This window comes from Chlamydomonas reinhardtii, chromosome 3, assembly GCF_000002595.2.
Source record: "Chlamydomonas reinhardtii strain CC-503 cw92 mt+ chromosome 3, whole genome shotgun sequence".
NCBI lineage: Eukaryota > Viridiplantae > Chlorophyta > Chlorophyceae > Chlamydomonadales > Chlamydomonadaceae > Chlamydomonas > Chlamydomonas reinhardtii.
The window spans coordinates 1690084-1706531 of NC_057006.1; the positions used below are offsets into that span (position 1 = coordinate 1690084).

At 63.0% G+C, this 16448-nt stretch overlaps 1 protein-coding gene across 1 annotated transcript; it reads right to left on the reverse strand.

Annotated features, from left to right (window-relative positions):
* Window positions 1-32: 32 nt before the first annotated feature.
* CHLRE_03g153306v5 (uncharacterized protein) lies at window positions 33-11188 on the reverse strand. Its single transcript, XM_043060552.1, has 21 exons — window positions 11022-11188; window positions 10371-10543; window positions 10094-10200; window positions 9586-9813; window positions 9165-9453; window positions 8467-9018; window positions 8172-8309; window positions 6782-8010; window positions 6577-6661; window positions 5873-6346; window positions 5650-5681; window positions 5229-5453; window positions 4827-5070; window positions 4102-4634; window positions 3613-3825; window positions 2948-3263; window positions 2167-2664; window positions 1938-2027; window positions 1231-1782; window positions 961-1001; window positions 33-761 (listed from the first exon to the last, which is right to left on the reverse strand). The coding sequence occupies exons 2-21, from the start codon at window positions 10378-10380 to the stop codon at window positions 696-698; spliced, it is 5922 nt and encodes a 1973-aa protein (XP_042925681.1). The 5' UTR covers window positions 10381-10543; window positions 11022-11188; the 3' UTR covers window positions 33-695.
* Between the last annotated feature and the right edge of the window lie 5260 nt (window positions 11189-16448).

Genomic DNA, 16448 nt, shown 5'->3' on the forward strand with positions numbered 1-16448 from the left:
CGGTCCGCGGCAGGATGGCTGAACTGGCTGTCCTCCATGGAGCCCCCACCAAGCTGCAGCCGCGTCTCGCTGATGACGGTGATCTGGGGTGACGTGAACGGGAACACGTTGCCGTGCAGGCTGCCGCTGGCGGTCTGCGGGTTGCCGTTGAACGTGTACTGCGCCAGCCACAGGTCTTGCCTCCAGCAGCAGCAGCAGCAGCAGCAGCAGCAGCAGCAGCAGCAGCAACAGTAGCACCAGGCGCGCGTACAGCAACAGCCTGGGCTCCAAGAGCAGCGTCGCAGAGCCCGCCAACCGGCGCCGCAACCCGAAGCCGCAGGAAGCTGCTGCGACCGCAGCTGCGGAGGCGGCTGGCGGCTCTGGGGCCGCTTACGATGGCGACGGGTCGTCGTGGGAGGTGTACGGCCCCTTTTATCCGCCCACCGTGTTAGGCGACATGGGGCGCTTGGGCATGGGGCTGGGACTAGGCATGGGCGCCCGAGGTCGTGGCAGTAGCGCTAGCAGTGGCAGTAGCAGTGCCGCTGCTACTGCCAGCAGTGGTCACCATGCAGGGTATGACGCCGCCGCTGCCTCCATCAGTGGTGGCAGCGATGGCCTCGATCGCAGCGCCCCTGCATCTGCATCCACCGGGCCTGCGATGAGTAATGCGGATGCCAGCAGCCCAGCGGCTGCAGTGCAGGGCGCTGTCGGTCCCCCTACATCCCCTGGTCACGTAGCGTCATCAGGACGGACAGCGCATCCTCTTCAGCAGCGTCTCGGTCCTGCAGCAAGTAGGCAAGGCGAAAAGAAGTGGCAAAGTTGGTAACAGGTAAACAAACCCGCATTGGCGCCAGGATAAGATGACACCGGTAGTCTGGCCACATAGGACGCCTAACAGTGAAACCTATGCCGAGAGCAGCCAACACGATACACCACACAGCTTCCGCTTGGCTCCAGACGGGGTTTGTTGTGTGCACGCACCTGCTGCCTTGAGCGCTGGCCTGAAGATCCCCTGCCTGCGCCTGCGGGGACAAGGGATCGAAAGCGAGCACACATGTCATGATCGTATGCCTCGAACAACCAGGTCCTGTGGCTGTCACATTGGGGTAATGCAATCTTCCATCCCATACGCCGCTGAGCTGTCTGGCAGAACTACCAACAGCCATCATAGAGGTGCTGCAGCTCCCACACCAAAAGTCATCCGCAGCACCATTGCGTGCCATGCTCAGTTGCACACCCAACCCTGCTCACCTAGGGCGCCGCCCGCGGGCCCGGGTCCTGCCACTGACGACGACGCCGGCGCTACATTGCGGCCTTGTCGCTGCCGCTGCTGCTGCCGCGGCGCCTGCACAGGCCGACTGGTCAGGTCCACCCCTGACGCCGCCAGCTGCTCTGCCAGGTACGGAGGTATGTTCGCACCCGGCGTGCCGCCCGCCGCCCCTGCCTCGCCTGCCCCCGCCGCCAGGTCATCGTCCGCCTCCGCCTTGACCTCCCGCAGCACGTGTTGCAGCTGCTCTCGCGGCAGCTGCTTCAGCAGCGCCGTGACCAGCTGCAGGCTGGCGGAGGCGCCCGCACCACCGCCCGGCACGCCGCCCTGCTCCTCCAATCCATCCAAGGGCCCGGCGGCCTCGTCCACCGTTGGCCTCGGCGGCGGCCGCCGCTGGGGGGCGCTGGGCGCCGCTGCCGCTGCAGCCGGCGGCCGGGCTGCTGGGGCGGCTGTGGGCTGCGTGGAGGCGGAGGCACGGGCCAGGTGCTGCAGCAGCGCGCCCATGGGTGGATCCCAACCGCGTTGCCCGGTCTCCCCTGATGCAACAGACGGGGGAAGGAGGCAACAGTCGGGTGGCAGCGTTAGCGCACCACCATACCGGTACGGAGGATAGACGCGTTGACGAAATTTGCTATGCTGATGCGTAGCATTTGTAACGGGAGACCGTGACCGGCGTGCGCATTGAGCTCACCTGGAGGCCCTGCCCGCCCATTTCCAAGCGACACCGCGCGGCCGCCGCCATATACCAAGGCCGGCTCCACGCTGCCGCCAGCGCCAGCACCTGCGACGCGGAGCAGGTGCGGAAGCACACCAGACAGGAGTTGCAAGCGAGGCAAGCAAGCAGGCTGGCAACGCGACATTGCGCAACGCGCCCTAACGCATAACTGGTCATGCCTGGAGCCCCAAGCCCACTAACGTACCGTAATGCGGCTGGCCGCGGCGCCCGGAGCTGTCGCCGTCTGCCGCCAGCGCGCCTGCGGCCCTCTGGTTCATATCCACCAGCTGCCGCTGCTGCTGAAGCCGCAGACCCGCTCCGCCTGCCAGCAGCGACGTCGGCAGCGGCGGCGCCCTTGCCACTGCGCCAGGCAGCCCCGGCCTGCCACCGCCGGCTGGCAATGGCGGCCACGACTGAGTGGCTGCTCTCGCCGCCTGCTGAAGCAGACTGGGCATATCCTCAAGTCCCGATGGCGCCATGCCGGGCGGCGGCAGCGCCAGCGGTACCCGCTGCGAGACGGCGGCCTCTCCTGCCTCTACCACGCCGCGACCGGCAGGTGCTGTGGCGGCTGCAGCGGCGGCCGTGGCCGCTGCCGCTGTTGCCGCCGCCACTGCTGCTACGGCCGCGGCGCTTCCCTGCCGACTGGAGGGCAGCTCACTGGCGGCGGCCAGTGAGGTCCCAGCGGCTTGCAGGCCTGCCAAGGCTGCATGGGTGGACAAGCGAAAATGACTTACCGAAGGTTGCACACACGGGTTGCACAGCACAGCAGGCAATACATCCAACGCAGGACATACAGCGGCGAGCAGCCTGCACGTTCGTGTTTTTGTGTGGAACACAGGGTGGCGCCGTGATCCATGTCACAGACCAGACCATGCTGGGACACACACACACACACACACACACACACGCGCACGCACGCACACACACACACACACACACACACACACACACACACACACACACGCACGCACGCACACGGTGCGCACCGGCCCGCTGCTCGATGACCTCCAGCTCGGTCATGCGGTCGGCGCCGCACAGGCAGCGCTCCGTGCCTCTGAGCGCGCTGTGGTGCACCGCCATCACGCCCAGCAGCATGCCGCGCATCAGCTCCAGGCAGTCCATGGCCGACAGCTCCGGCGGCATGACGTCATGCGGCGCCGCGCCAAGCAGCGTGTCTGCGGGCTGCGGCAGCTGCTCGATCTGCTGTACACGCGCGTGCTGCCGCGGCGTGAGCTGCTTCCAGACCTGTGGGTGCAGCAGCGCCGCCAGCATGTGGCGGTGGGCGGTGCCGTAGGGCAGCACCTGCGGCAGGCGGGGCGGCAGGGGACGCAGGGCGGGCCAGTGTGGGTGAGCTATGCAGTCTGCAGGCGTCGTACATCATGCGTGTTAAGGACTGCCGGCACGGCCAGTACAACCTCAGGCGTCATGCTCACGCGCGCAGACCGCATTGTTGGTATGTATACTGCATTCGACTGGCCGCAGCAACACACACAGCAGACGTGCCTCCCAGCGACCTCCCGACCCGCGTCTCCCCAGTGCCCCCAGCCTGTAGACTCCGCACGCGCCTGCCTGCGTCCCGGCAACCCTATCACTCCCTGCCCTCCTGCCTGCCTGCCTGCCGCACCCCCCACCCGCCCACCCATACGCTCACCCGCTCGCAGCATGGGCAGGGGAAGCAGCAGCACAGCGGCTTGCCGGCCAGCTGCCAGGGCGACCTGGTGCCCGCGGGCGAGCACATGGCGCCCACCACCTTCTTGGCGGTGTCGGGGTCGGCCTCCGCCAGCCGCAGCAGGTCGGGCATGTGAAGCGCATCGTTCAGGATGAGGGCGACGGCGCGCAGGTGGTATATGGGCGGCCACTGGCCCTGAGTATTACAGGGGAGGCAGAAGAAATTTCAGGGTGGACATGGATGAGAGGTTGGATTGTTAGGTTGTTGGTCCGTGTGGCCATCGGCGACGGGCTTTCAGGCGGACGGGCTTTCGTGCGTCCAGGGATTCCATAGCACAGCGCAGCACAGCAACATCAAGAAAGCTTGAAGCTGCTGGGTGGAGCGCAGGCGCGGCCAAGGCAGCTGCGCAGCCCACAACGTAACAGCGCGTTATTCCCATGCGTAATGCAGCAGCACCAATGCAGCACCCACCAGTTGCAGTTCGGGCCAGTTGGGCGAGTGGCCGCACACCGCACACTCGCTGACCAGCCGTATGCCGCCTGCGTGGTGCTGACCAGGCACCTCCAGCCCTGTGGGCAACACCCCCGGCAGCGGCAGTGCAGGCATGCGCTGCTGCGGCGGCGGCGGCTGCGAGCCGGGTCCAGTCATGCCCGGGGCCCCGCGGTCCGCGGCAGGATGGCTGAACTGGCTGTCCTCCATGGAGCCCGCACCAAGCGACGCTGGAGCGAGCGTACCGCCGCTGCTGCGGCTGCCCGCCTGCGGCAGTGTAGGCAGCTGCTGCACTCCTTGCGCCGCCGGCGACTGCCATGTCAGCTCAGCCGCGTCCACGCCGCCGCCGCCACCATCACCACCGCCGCCGAGCAATCGGCTGGAGTCAACGGCGTCAGCGGCCGCGGCCGCGGCAGCCGATACCGCCATGACCGCTGCTTCCATCGCGGCAAGGCGGCCGTCGTCCGGCATTCCAGTGGCGGCGTGCCACAGGGTCTGGAGGAAGCTCGCGTAGCCTGCGGCCGCAGCGAGTGCATCGGACCGTGGCGGCGTCCATGACCTAATATCGCGCTTACACATACAGAGACAGACACACTTGTGCGAAAGCAGCAACTCTTGACACCAGCGCGTCTGCTGCAAAGACAAACACGCGTGCGCTGCGTCGCACGCCCATCATCACAACCCAGCCGACGCCCGCGCAGACGCACCTTGCTGCGCCTCCACCTCCTTTCGCGTCATGGGCGGGCTGCCGCACAAGCGCAGCCCCTGCACCTCGGCCCAGCGGTCCACGGGCCCCTCCAGCAGCATCTCGCGCATGGCCCGCCGCGCCGCCAGGTCGCCGCGCGTCTTGAGCTTGTCCGTGAAGCGCGCCTTGTCGGCCTCGCTCAGCAACACGTACACGGCGTCCAGCGCCGCCACCATGTGCTTGTTGGCGTCGCCCGAGGGCAGCAGCTGTGGGTGTGGGCGGGGCGGACAGCGGGGATGGGACGGGAGAAGGGTTGCGAGGGCTGAACGGGGCATGGGAGGGGACCCAAGGCGTGGACAAGGCAGGTAGGCAGGCGACGGCACAGCACACGCCCATGTCTGGGGGCCGCCACGCCACCACTCACCCGGTTGCAGCAGGGGCACACGAAGCAGCAGCACAGCGGCTTGCCGCCGACCTGCCACAGCAGCTGCTGGCTGGGCGGCGTGTGCAGCCGCATCAGCTTCACCTCCTCGCGCATGGCGTCCACCGTGTGGCTCCGCGACACTAGCGCCTCGCTCACCCCGCACAGGTCACAAAGGAGGAAGCCCATGGACGTGGCGTGGTCGCGCTCCAGGTTCTTACCACCCTCCTGGTTTGGTTTGGAAATGTTGGCAAATGCTCGGCATTAGGCATGAGCAGATGGAGTGGTTGCTGGGCCGCTGCTACCGGCATGGTTGCTGTTTGCGAGCAGGAGCAAGACAGCAGCAACGCCATGTTGGGAAAAGCACAGTGCGTAATGCGCTGGTGCCGTGGGGCACTTGCACGCCAACCAACGCCTTCCCCACCTGGATCTTGCAGATGCTGCAGCGGACGTCGCCTGCAACGCGTGGGACAAGGGGTCAGCCGCACGCCACGGGTTAACAACCTTGGACACAACACCAAGGCACTGACCGCCGGCAGGCCCACAATAGACAGCCAACGCCAAAACGCCCAGTCCAAACGCTCCAATGGGCGCCTCTGCGTTTCCCGCAGCCCGAGGTCCCCTGGTCCCCAGACCCGCCCACTCACCCTCCACCGCGTCGAAGTCCTGCGGCGCTGGCGCACTGCTGGCAGGTGCCCAGCTGCCGGGCGGCGGCGGCTGTAGCTCTGAGTCCCTGCCAGGCAGTAGAAGCGAGCTACTGCTGGGCCCGGCAGCCACCGCGCCACCCGTGGGGACGCCCAAGCCCTCGGCGCCAGGAAGAGGTGCCGGTGGCAGCAGCAGCGGTAGCGCTTGGGCCGGCGGCAGGCCCGGTGACAAGGGCGGCAGCATGGGCGGCAGCGGTATGGTGTTTTGCAGTGCGGGCGGCAGCAGCGGTCCACGGGCCGTTGCGGCTGCGAACGGGTCGGGCGGCGAGGAGCCGGTGATCATCGTGGTATCGGCGGCGGCCTCCAGCAGCGGCTGTGACGACGCAGCGGCAGCCGAATCCGCCGGGCCCGCCCCGAACCGGAGGGGTGGCACCGATGCGACTCGGCCATCAAACCGAACGCGGCCGCCCATGAGCCCTGCGACAACCGCAGCAAAGGTCAAAAGCGTAATGTGTGCGTTTCCATGCCACATGTTGCATAACGAGAATATGAATACGACATTACAAGAAGGCACAGTCCGGCCAAGCAAGAGGATATGTTGCTGCCGGGCGGGGATGTGCTGCTGCCGCGCGTCTCCCTCAAGCCCTTGCATGGCACCGGACCGCACGTGCCCGGGCGCCCCGCCCGGATGCCCCCGCGCCACACACCTGTGACGGCACGCTCGGCTCCGCGGCAGTTCCCGGCGCGCTTTATGTCGGCGAGGTGCACGTAGTACTGGGCGTGGGACAGGACCTGCGTGTTGGATGCAGCACAATGCATAAGTACGAGGTAACGCAAGCTCATGCTTGCATATATGACATGTGGGCTTTCAACACCGGACACCGTCCCAACGCCCCGCACACCGTACCGTACCTTGTGGCACGACGGGCAGGCCTGCAGCGGCCGCCGCCGCTTCGGCAGCGACGCCTCCGGCTCCGGCGAGGCCTCAGGCAGCAAGCTGCCACCGCTCGCGCGGCTGCGCTCCATGCCGCCGCTGCTGCGGGCCATGGAAAGGGCAGCCGCGCCATCCTGCGGCAGCAGCCCCGCGCCGAAGCCACCACCCTGCAACATCAGCTGCGGCGGCAGCGCACAGGCCTGAGGGCCCGTCAGCCCTGGCCCGGCTGCCGCCTGGCCCGCATCCAAGCCGTAGTCCTCATCTACGTCGCCCTGCTCGCCTTCCAGCTTCACGCCGGCGTGCGCTGACCGCAGGGCCTGGGGCTCCGCCTCCAGCCTTGGCGACTGCCACTGTAGCTTCCGGCCCGGCCCGGGCCCCGGCCCCAAGGCCTCGGGCCCCGAGGCCTCACGCCACGACGGCACCTGCGGCTCCTGCGCCTCCGCCGGCACTTCGCGCAGGCCGTCCGGACGCTGCAGCCGAGGCATCGCGGCGCGCAGCGCATTCGCCAGCGAGCTGTGCATGGGCCCCGATGCGGCCTGCAGCGCCTGGTCTGGTGCCTCGTCTGGTCCTCGGTCTGGTCTGAGCTGCTGCTCCAGGCCCGCCGCGTGCTGCTCTCGGGCCTGCTGCCCCGCGTGCGGCGCGGGTAGTGACTCTGAGGTATGGGCCTGCTGCTGCAGGAGGCTGCGCGGCTGCTGCTGTATGTTGTCACGGTGCCTGTCCGCCTGCTGCTGCTGCTGCAGCGCCTGCTCCTCAGGCTGCACCTGCGGCTGCTCGCGGCGCCCCTCCTGCGGCTGCGGCTGCGGCTCCTGATCCAGCACCACACGCTGCACCACCTCAACCTGCGGCTTCGCCTCCTCGTCATTCTCGGGCTGCTGTGGTGGCAGCCGCGGCAGGGGCGCAAGCCGCAGCATGAACGGCTGCTGCGCCGCCTGCTGCGCGGGCGCAGTAGGGGGCGGCGGTGCCTGGGGCAGGAGCACCGGCAGGCTGTGCCGGTACTCAATCTGCTGCACCTGCTCCACAGCGGGATGCACCGGACCCGACCGCAGCTCCCGCAGCGCCTGCTGCTGCTGCTGCCCCTGCAGGTGCTCCTCCTCCTCCTCCTCCTCCACATTCCGTGCCGCGCCACCGTGGCGTGCGCCACCCGTGGCGTCCTCTACGGCAGCCTGCGCCCACGCCGCCGCATGGTCCAGACCCGCTGCCCGGTCCCCTGCAAAGCGCACGCAGACGAAAAGTCAGATGCATGCACTGTACGACACGCGCAGCCGAGATACAAGATCCCTTCGCCCAGTTAGCAGCACCAGCAGGCTGAGTCGGGGAACAAACATATGCAGCTGTGGAAAGGCGCAACACCTTGGTTTGATTGCCTACCTTCCTTGTCGATCGAATTCCCCCGATAAATGGCATTTTCCAAGGCGAGGTTTTGCTCCGTATCCAGCTTCGTGCGCTTTACACTCGAATTCAACGGGACGGGTATGGCATGCTCTGGCCCAACACCACCGGAGTTCCCTGCTTCAGCATTGAAAACCACGATTCAAGGCAGCATTGTGTAACGCACAACTGAACCGCAGCTGCCACACCAGCCCCAGGGGGAGCCACGATGGATGAGCCTGCCCCGGCCACACGCGCAGGCTTCTGTGAACCCACATCAGTTATCCCCGCGTACCTGCGTCTTCCCACTGGCGCTTTCTACTGCTGCCGTCAATACAAGCCGAGCCGCTGGCCAGTGCAGCTGACGTGTTCTCCATCAGCGCCGCGTCAGCTGAACGCAGACCGGCATCCTCCGAGTGCCGGGACGCCGCGGGCTCAGAGCCACCGCCAGCATTACGCTGCCTGAGCGGCAAGGGGGCATTGGCAGCAACGCTTGCCGACGGCGCCCAAGAGCCGCCTACACTGAAGGACCCTGGCGCTTCACGGGGGCCGGATCCCCCGGCTGCGTAGCTGGGGTTGAATAGCAATGGCGGTGCTCCAAGCTGCCGCAGCTGCTGCAAGGCGTCCACGGGCCCTGCACTGCCCGAGGAAAAGGCGTCCGCACCAATCCCGCGCTTTCCGTAACTGGCCTGCATCGCTGCAAGGATGCCCAGACCGCTGTTACCCGATGCCGCCGGCGCGGGCAGCGCCGAGTGCCCTGGCAGCTGCGATGGCGGTCGCCCGCTGCTGCTGTTGGTCTCGTGGTTGTTGGCTTGTGTCCACATCTGAAGAAAGAAACGCTGGTACTCTGCGAGGGTGGGAGTACAGCGACAGACCAACGGGTGTCCGTTGTCAAGCGACTCCAACCGCCAACAGGCAGGATGGGCATTCTTAACCGCGCATTACGTCAGGAAAGCCTCTTGCTGTTGTAGCTGGGAAAGTGCGGGTACTGACCTGCAACCAAACTTTGGTCCTCCGGCGTCATTGGAGGAGAGCCACACCAGTGCTTGCCCGTCTCTAGGAGAGGCGAGCGGTTTTCGCTGCCCCCTCTCGTGCCGCCGTCCTGTGTAGGCCTGAAATTCGCAATCTGCACCAGCAGCATCTCGCGCATGGCCCGCCTGGCCGCCAGGTCGCCTCGCTGCTTTGACGCCCCGAAGCGCCGCCGGCTCTGCTCGTCCAGGAATTTTTCGATGGCCGTCAGCGCCGCGACCATGTGCGCATTGGCCTCCGTGGCGGGCAGAAGCTGTTGAGGGCGGAGGGGCAGAGCATAAAGTGAAGAAAGGCGACGTGGAAGTGCATACGGTCACAAAAGCAACCATGCGAAATGGGGGTACGGTTGGGTACCCGCCCGCCCCGCCGCCATTGATGCACGCACCCGGCCACAGCAGGGGCACACGAAACTGTTGCACAACGGCCGGTCGCCGACACGCCACATGCTCTCCCGCTGCTCCGGCGGCGTGTTGGCGACCATGTATTTTATCTTGGAGATCATGGTGTCCAGGCTGTGATAGCGCGTCACCTGGGTGCCTTCCAACCCGCACAGATCGTTCAGCAGCAGCCCAACCGACGTGGCGTGATCGCGCTTGACATTCTTGCCGCCCTCCTGCGCATCAGTCAACCTTTTCAGGATCAACTATCATGGGCACATACATGCATGTTTGCCGACATCCTGCGTACCCCAGATACCACAAGCAACATACGGTACTACCCTGTCCGGTGTCCAAACCGTTCTTGTAAGGCCACCGACCTGACCGATATAGAGCAACAGCGTAGCAAACATGGCGCACGACACGCTGCCCTCCGTACACAACGGAGGCTTCGCCCACAGGAACCCCTGCCCGCGCCCACCGCCTGCTGTTGTGTGCCACAGACCACACACGTACCGTAGCCCCGCAGATGGTGCATAGCGGGTGCTGCGGCCGCTCGTGCGCCACCTGCTGATGCAGAGCGTCCAGTCCACCGGCTAGGTTTAGGTTTTGGCCAAAAGAGGCTGAAGGCGGCAGGCAGTACCAGATACAGTTTTGAGGGCGATGGGTCAGGTAGACAGGGCGGGCAACAGGACAGGCAGCCGGCAAATGGTGTAGGACACATTGTTCCAATGCAAAGGTGTGCTGCGTACGGTACAGCACTGCTGTTGCACGCAGAGTGCTAGACACTTACCAAGCATCATGTAGTCGCCCGCCGCTGGCTCAGCTCAGCTCTCACAACCTCCTGCAATGGTCTCCACTTGCCCGCTGCATGGGTTCCTCGCGTGTCTGGTCGTCCGCTCTGGGAGGTGTCGCGAGCGGCCCGCCGAGTGTGGTGTTGATGTGCTCGGCCGCAGGCATCTGCCCCTGTAATAGCGTCATGCAGCGCATTAGCGGAATTCAGTTGCGCGGGTCAGTGCGGGTCAGTGCGGGTCGAAGTCGAAAGTTGCCAGGTCTGTTCCCGAACTGCCTACGAGGCAGCCTGGTACTCGGCACGGTACGCGCTGGGGCTCTTATATATTATGCTCAGAGTTACACCACCGTGCTCATACCACAAAACATGCATCAGGTAGCGCAGCAATATTGCTGTCACATTGCACCACGTCTGGAACTGGACTAGACCGCCCGGGTTCGACTGAAGCTGGTCTGTGATGCGCACCGTGCTCTTACCGGAGCCCCGCACAATTCAGCAGCCAGGATAGTGGCATTACAAGCAGTTTGCTTTGCTGGCCGCGGGGCCCCGGGAAGCATTCAAGCCTAATAGGCCGCCCGGCGGTGTGAAGCCGTTTCAGGCCCCGACTGTGTTCCCATTAAAGATGATACACAAGCGCGATTGATCAAGTACCTATTAAATGCTGAAGATGGGGGGCACGAGGACTTAGTCGAACACTCAGGACCGCGCCAGCTTCTGCAGCGCCAGCACCGCTCCCTCTCGATATGCGCCGAACAGATCCGGTCTGGTAGCTGAAGCAAGTGCGAGAAGCTAACACTCAGAAGCGGGTTGGTGATATGGCGGGGTCAGGCGGGTCAGTCAAAGCTGCGTATCAAAGGAGACGCTGCTGTTATCAGAGAACCGGGTAGGACGGATAATTGATAATAAGCAGGCCGTCCCCGTAGCGCCTCGATACCAGGCACCAGACGCACGACGTCCATGCGACCGGGTATAGAAACTGCCCGCCGCTTCTCATCACCGACTAAGAACAAGACGCAGCAAGGTGGCGCGGCAGGGCGGTCCGACGAGACTCCTCGTGCTGGGGATGCTCGTCGCGATCGCTCGCGCTCGCGCTCGACTGATCGCGATATCAGCGGCACATTGGCCTCGTTAAACATGACTCTGGCCGGCCTTACCGCTGTCGTGGACGGTTTCAAGGCCGAACTCGGCAGCGTGGTCGCTAAATTCGATCAGACCAAGATGGCGCAGGACGCAGAAATCGCAGCGCAGAAGCAGAGGATCGCAGCGCTGGAGGGCGAGCTGATTACGATGAAGGAGACGCTGCAGCAGCTGGCCGCCGTGATTGGTGCCGGTGCCGGAGTGGGCACCGGCGCCCCGGCGGTTGGGCAGCAGCACTTCCGCCCGGACGAACTGCGGCTGAAAGTGAAACCGGAGGAGGTCGCCAGCGTGAGCGCTATCATCAGGGACACGATGCTGGCGGAGCGCCCCGGCTCCAACGTGCAGTTTAGCGTCCGCCCCATCCTGCCGAAGCGCGGCCAGCCGGCCGCTGCGCAGGCGGGACAGAACGCGCGGGCCCTGCTGGCCATGCGCGTGCACCCGGCCGATAGGCGCTGGTTCCTCACCCTGGGTGGGGCGCTGCGCCGGAAGGGGGTGCAGGTGGACGACTCGCTCACGCCGAGCGGGGTGCTGCTCCGCAAGACTCGTGGCCGGGTGTTCGGCGCACTGCTGGCGGAAGCGAAGAAGAGCCAGGACGCCGGCCGCCCCGTCAAGCGCGTGCGCTGGGAGCAGGGCGTGGAGATCTCGTACCTCAACGCCAGCAACCAGCGCGTGCGCTACGACTTCGATAAGCCCGCGAACGCGCAGGGCTTGCCGGAGGCGGTGGCGAAGGCGGTACAGGCGGCGCTGGACGCCGCACCGGCGGCACCGGCGGCAGCGCCGACGGCGGCGCCGGCGGCGACGCCGGCGGCGGCGCCGGCGGACGTCAACATGACGGCTGCTTAGGCGGCCGCGAGCCAGGAAGCAGTTTCAGATCTGCGAGTACTTCAGTGGAATGTGCATGGATTCGCTGCGTGGAAGCAGGAGCAGACTAGTGTGATGCGAATGTTGCTGAGCTACGACATTGTTGCGCTAACTGAGACTCACCTGCAAGGCGATGCTATGTTGCGTGCGATCATGCCGCAGGGCTCACAGCTCCACACGTTGGACGGAGCAGGTCGGAAGGGAGGCGTGGCGCTGTGGATAAGCGCAAAGATGGCTGATAAGGTGGAGTTGTTAGGCAAGTCTCAGCTGCCAAGGGGCAGCCAGAGTATCTGGGTGCGGTTTCGTGGGAACGCACTGGCGTTGGGAGGGAAGAGCATAGTGATAGGAGCATGCTACGCGGCCCCCGCTAGCTCTAAGCGGTATGCAAGGGCACGTGTGCAGGCTGGCGTGACACGCACAGCGGGAGATAGGGTTTTCGGCAAGCTAAGAGCACTGATAAATCGTTTTTGCACTGCTAACGACGAGCTGTTGCTTATGGGAGATATGAATGCACGGGTTGCCAATTTGCAAGAAGTCCTAGGCGCGGAGGCGGATGGTGAGATTGCTGCACACACGGGCACGAATGCATCGAGTCTATTAGCGGCCATACCGGAGAGGAAAAGCATGGACCAAAAGCAAGGCCATGCGCACGGCCAGCTACTTGTGAATCTGTGCCGTGAGCTGGGACTATGTATCCTGAACGGACGGGTTGAGGGTGACGCGGACGGAGAATGCACGTTCACAGGAGGCACGGGGAAGAGCATGATTGATCTCTACGTTACCACACCGGCACTTTACTTCAAGGCACGGCAACTGGAGGTGTGCAACATTCCTGAAGGCGAGGACGAGATCCACCTAGGTGACTTGATGAGCGATCATTGCCCTGTTAAGCTCACGCTTGGGGTTGGCAGATGGGATCAAGCTGCGAAGCAGCACGGCGGCAAGGCTCGCTTTGATATGCGTAGACGGGGCGCGTACTCATCGATTTATCAGGATCCGGAGTGCGCAGAGCTGCGGAGGATAGCCGATGTCATGTGTCGTCTGGGGCGCAGTGCAGAAAATGGCGGTATCACCAGCACGGAGGCGGTGGACCGGCTTGGCAAAGTGCTATACCGTGCGATGGATAAGGCTTTTGGACGAACTGGGACCGACACGCGCAAGGTACGTGGGCAGGATGACGCACCCTGGTGGACGGAGGAGCTAGCGGCTGCGCGACGGGATATGTTAGGACAGAAAGCTCAGATGAGAGCTACTGGCACCTTGCAAGATGAGGCTGCACGGGCCGAATTTTCGAGGCTAAGGACGCGGTACCAGCGCATGCGACGAGAGGCCAAGGAACGATATAAGGTTACGTTTTTCACAGAGTTTTTGGATGAGTGCAAGGCGGACCCACGTGCCCTATGGCAGCGTCTGAACGATGGGGTTGTCCCCTCCTGCCCGCTCACATCGGTCACGGATTGGACGTCCTTCTTTGACACACTCTATAATGGCTCACTGAATGCGTTTGACAATGTGACTGCGGACGAGATTCTTTCCATGATTAATAGAAGGCCCGGCGTAGGTACGCGCAGATGGGCAGTAGAGGATGCACAGACGCAGGAAGATGAGCCTAGCGCACGGCACGCACGAGTTGTGGCAGCTGCGTCCTTGAACATACCTTTCTCGCTGAGCGAGGTTGAAGAGGCGCTACGGTGTCTAAAAAATCACAAGTCTGGCGGGCTAGACCGCGTACCTGCAGAGTGCTACAAGTACGCCACGCGGGAAATTGAAGACGGAAAAGAGTTTAATGTGCTTGCGCCGTTTTTGCTGACACTCTTTGAGCACATACGCATTAGCGGCGACTACCCTAGGCAGTTTTGTGAGACGTCCTTAACGCCCATCCACAAGAAGGGTGACGTTTCGGACATGTCCAATTACCGCGGACTGGCGGTGGGAGGAGCGCTGGCCAAGTGCTACGCCTTCCTGTTGGAGCGGCGTCTCAGTACGTGGGGGGAAACCTGTGATGCGCGTTGTGCTTATCAAGGCGGCTTCCGCAGAAAGAGGGGCACGATTCACAATTTGTTTGTGCTACGACACCTCACGGACAAGTACAAAACGACACAATTGGGCAGGGGGCAAGCATTATTCGTGTGTCAGATCGATTTTGAAAAGGCGTTTGACAGAGTGCCGAGGGATTTGTTATGGCAAAGACTGGAAGAGAGAGGAGTACACGGCGCCATGCTGGAAGCGTTGAAGAAAGCTTACGAGAAAGTGATGTTACGCGTACGCGTAGATGGACGTACCGGTGACCCTTTTGAGTCAACGGCTGGCGTGAAACAAGGCTGTCCATTGAGCCCCACACTTTTTGGGCTGTTTGTTGAGGCATACGCAGACTATCTGGCAGCCAAAGACGAATTAGATCCTGCCATGATGGCGGCCGGGGATTGCCCAGTAGTTGACGGACATCGTTTGCCCTTGCTCTTTTACGCTGATGATCTAAGCTTGTTTGCGACAACACACCGTCGGATGCTCCAGATGCTGACAACACTACGTGAGTTCTGTGAGGCTTTCGGAATGCGTGTGAATGTTACAAAGTCAGAAGTGCTGGGTGTGCATTCGTCAGCCACCTTTCGGCGTTATTTACGGCAGGAGCCAAGCCCCATGCCGGTGTACATGCGGGAATACCAGCAAGGGCTGGAAGCACTTCGCTTCTTTCCCTGGAAGCGTAGAGCGCGGTACCTTGGCCTGTATTACGGCCCCAGTTTTAAGTTTGAATCTTGTTGCAAAGAGTTACGTGCATCGGGTGAGCGAGCTATGCATGCACTACGACGGAAGTTACGCAAGAAGGGGCTTATGGTCCCTGCGGTAGCTATGCGGTGCTTTAACGCTCAGGTGCGTGCGGTATTATCTTACGGTGCACAAGTGTGGGCACCAGACGCGCTTCTCCAAGTGTTCAATGCGTCCCCAGTTGACGGTCAAAGATATGGAGCGTTTGATCGAGCACTAGAGCATGGCATGGTTCGCATTCAGATGGATTTCATGAAGGAAGTGGTGGGAGCCCAGAAACCAACACATGAACTGCTCTTTCGAGAGCTTGGGTGCATGCCACTACACGTGCATTGGGCTGAGCTTGTTTTCCGTTTTTGGAACCAACTGGTTAAGGCAACCGGTACTGTTTACCATCAGGCGTTTAAGGAGGAGATACGAGCGGTGTTGAGCAACCTACCGACGCCGCCCACGCACACGTGGGGGGCTAAAGTTCTGCGGTTATTGATGGTTGGCCTTGGCTACCGTTTCAGTGGAGAGGCAGCTGATATCGAGGCCAATATTACACGCATTACTACGCAAGAACTGGATGTTGCCTCCCTCATGGGGAAGGTACGCGAGAAGTTTGAGGAGGACTGGGCTAGCAACAGGTTAGAGGTTAATCCACGGGATTTTGTGACGCAAGCAGGGGTCAAGCCTGGCGTGAAGATATGTCGTTACAAGCATTGGATGGGGGAAACACGGCACACGCAAATCTACATTCCCCGAGCATGGCATGTCTCCATGATGAGATTCAGGATGGGCGTGTGGATGATTGAGGCTAACAACCCACGCGGTGCGCAGGGTGCGCACAGGGAGAGAGCACAGAGAGTATGTCCGCTTTGCCACGCTGATGGGGAGGAGCATGTAGAGGATGAGAGGCATGTGCTGCTTGAGTGCAAGGCGTACGATGATATCAGAAGCACGCTGTGGGAGGTGATTCCCGCGACTATGATGGACGCGATGGCCAGTGGTGACCAGAGGGGTTTAGCGCGTGTCATTCACGCGATAAGGCTGCGACGTAACGACCTTACGGCGCGACCAATTTAGATATATTATTGCATGAACTGTTTTGCTTTTTGAATAATCCTTTTGAGACTAGTTTTGGCGGTCCATGAGCTTCCTGGCTCGTTTGGACCAATCTACGAGCATGAACTTGTAACATCAATCAATCAATCACCGATTTCCAGACTCCGTTGTATGAAGCTCTGGTACATACACAGAGTGAGAAAGAGGATACTGCCACGCCACTTTGCGAGGCGGACCGTTTCCGGGCGTCGATGCCAAAGTTGCACG

Excerpts from the sequence above, each read along its gene's own strand:
- CHLRE_03g153306v5 (XM_043060552.1), bottom strand. Across the intron at positions 5,682-5,872 it reads GGACTTCGACGCGGTGGAGG|GCGACGTCCGCTGCAGCATC; the intron begins GTGAGTGGGCGG and ends CACGCGTTGCAG. Across the intron at positions 4,635-4,826 it reads GGAGGTGGAGGCGCAGCAAG|GCTACGCGAGCTTCCTCCAG; the intron begins GTGCGTCTGCGC and ends CTGCGGCCGCAG.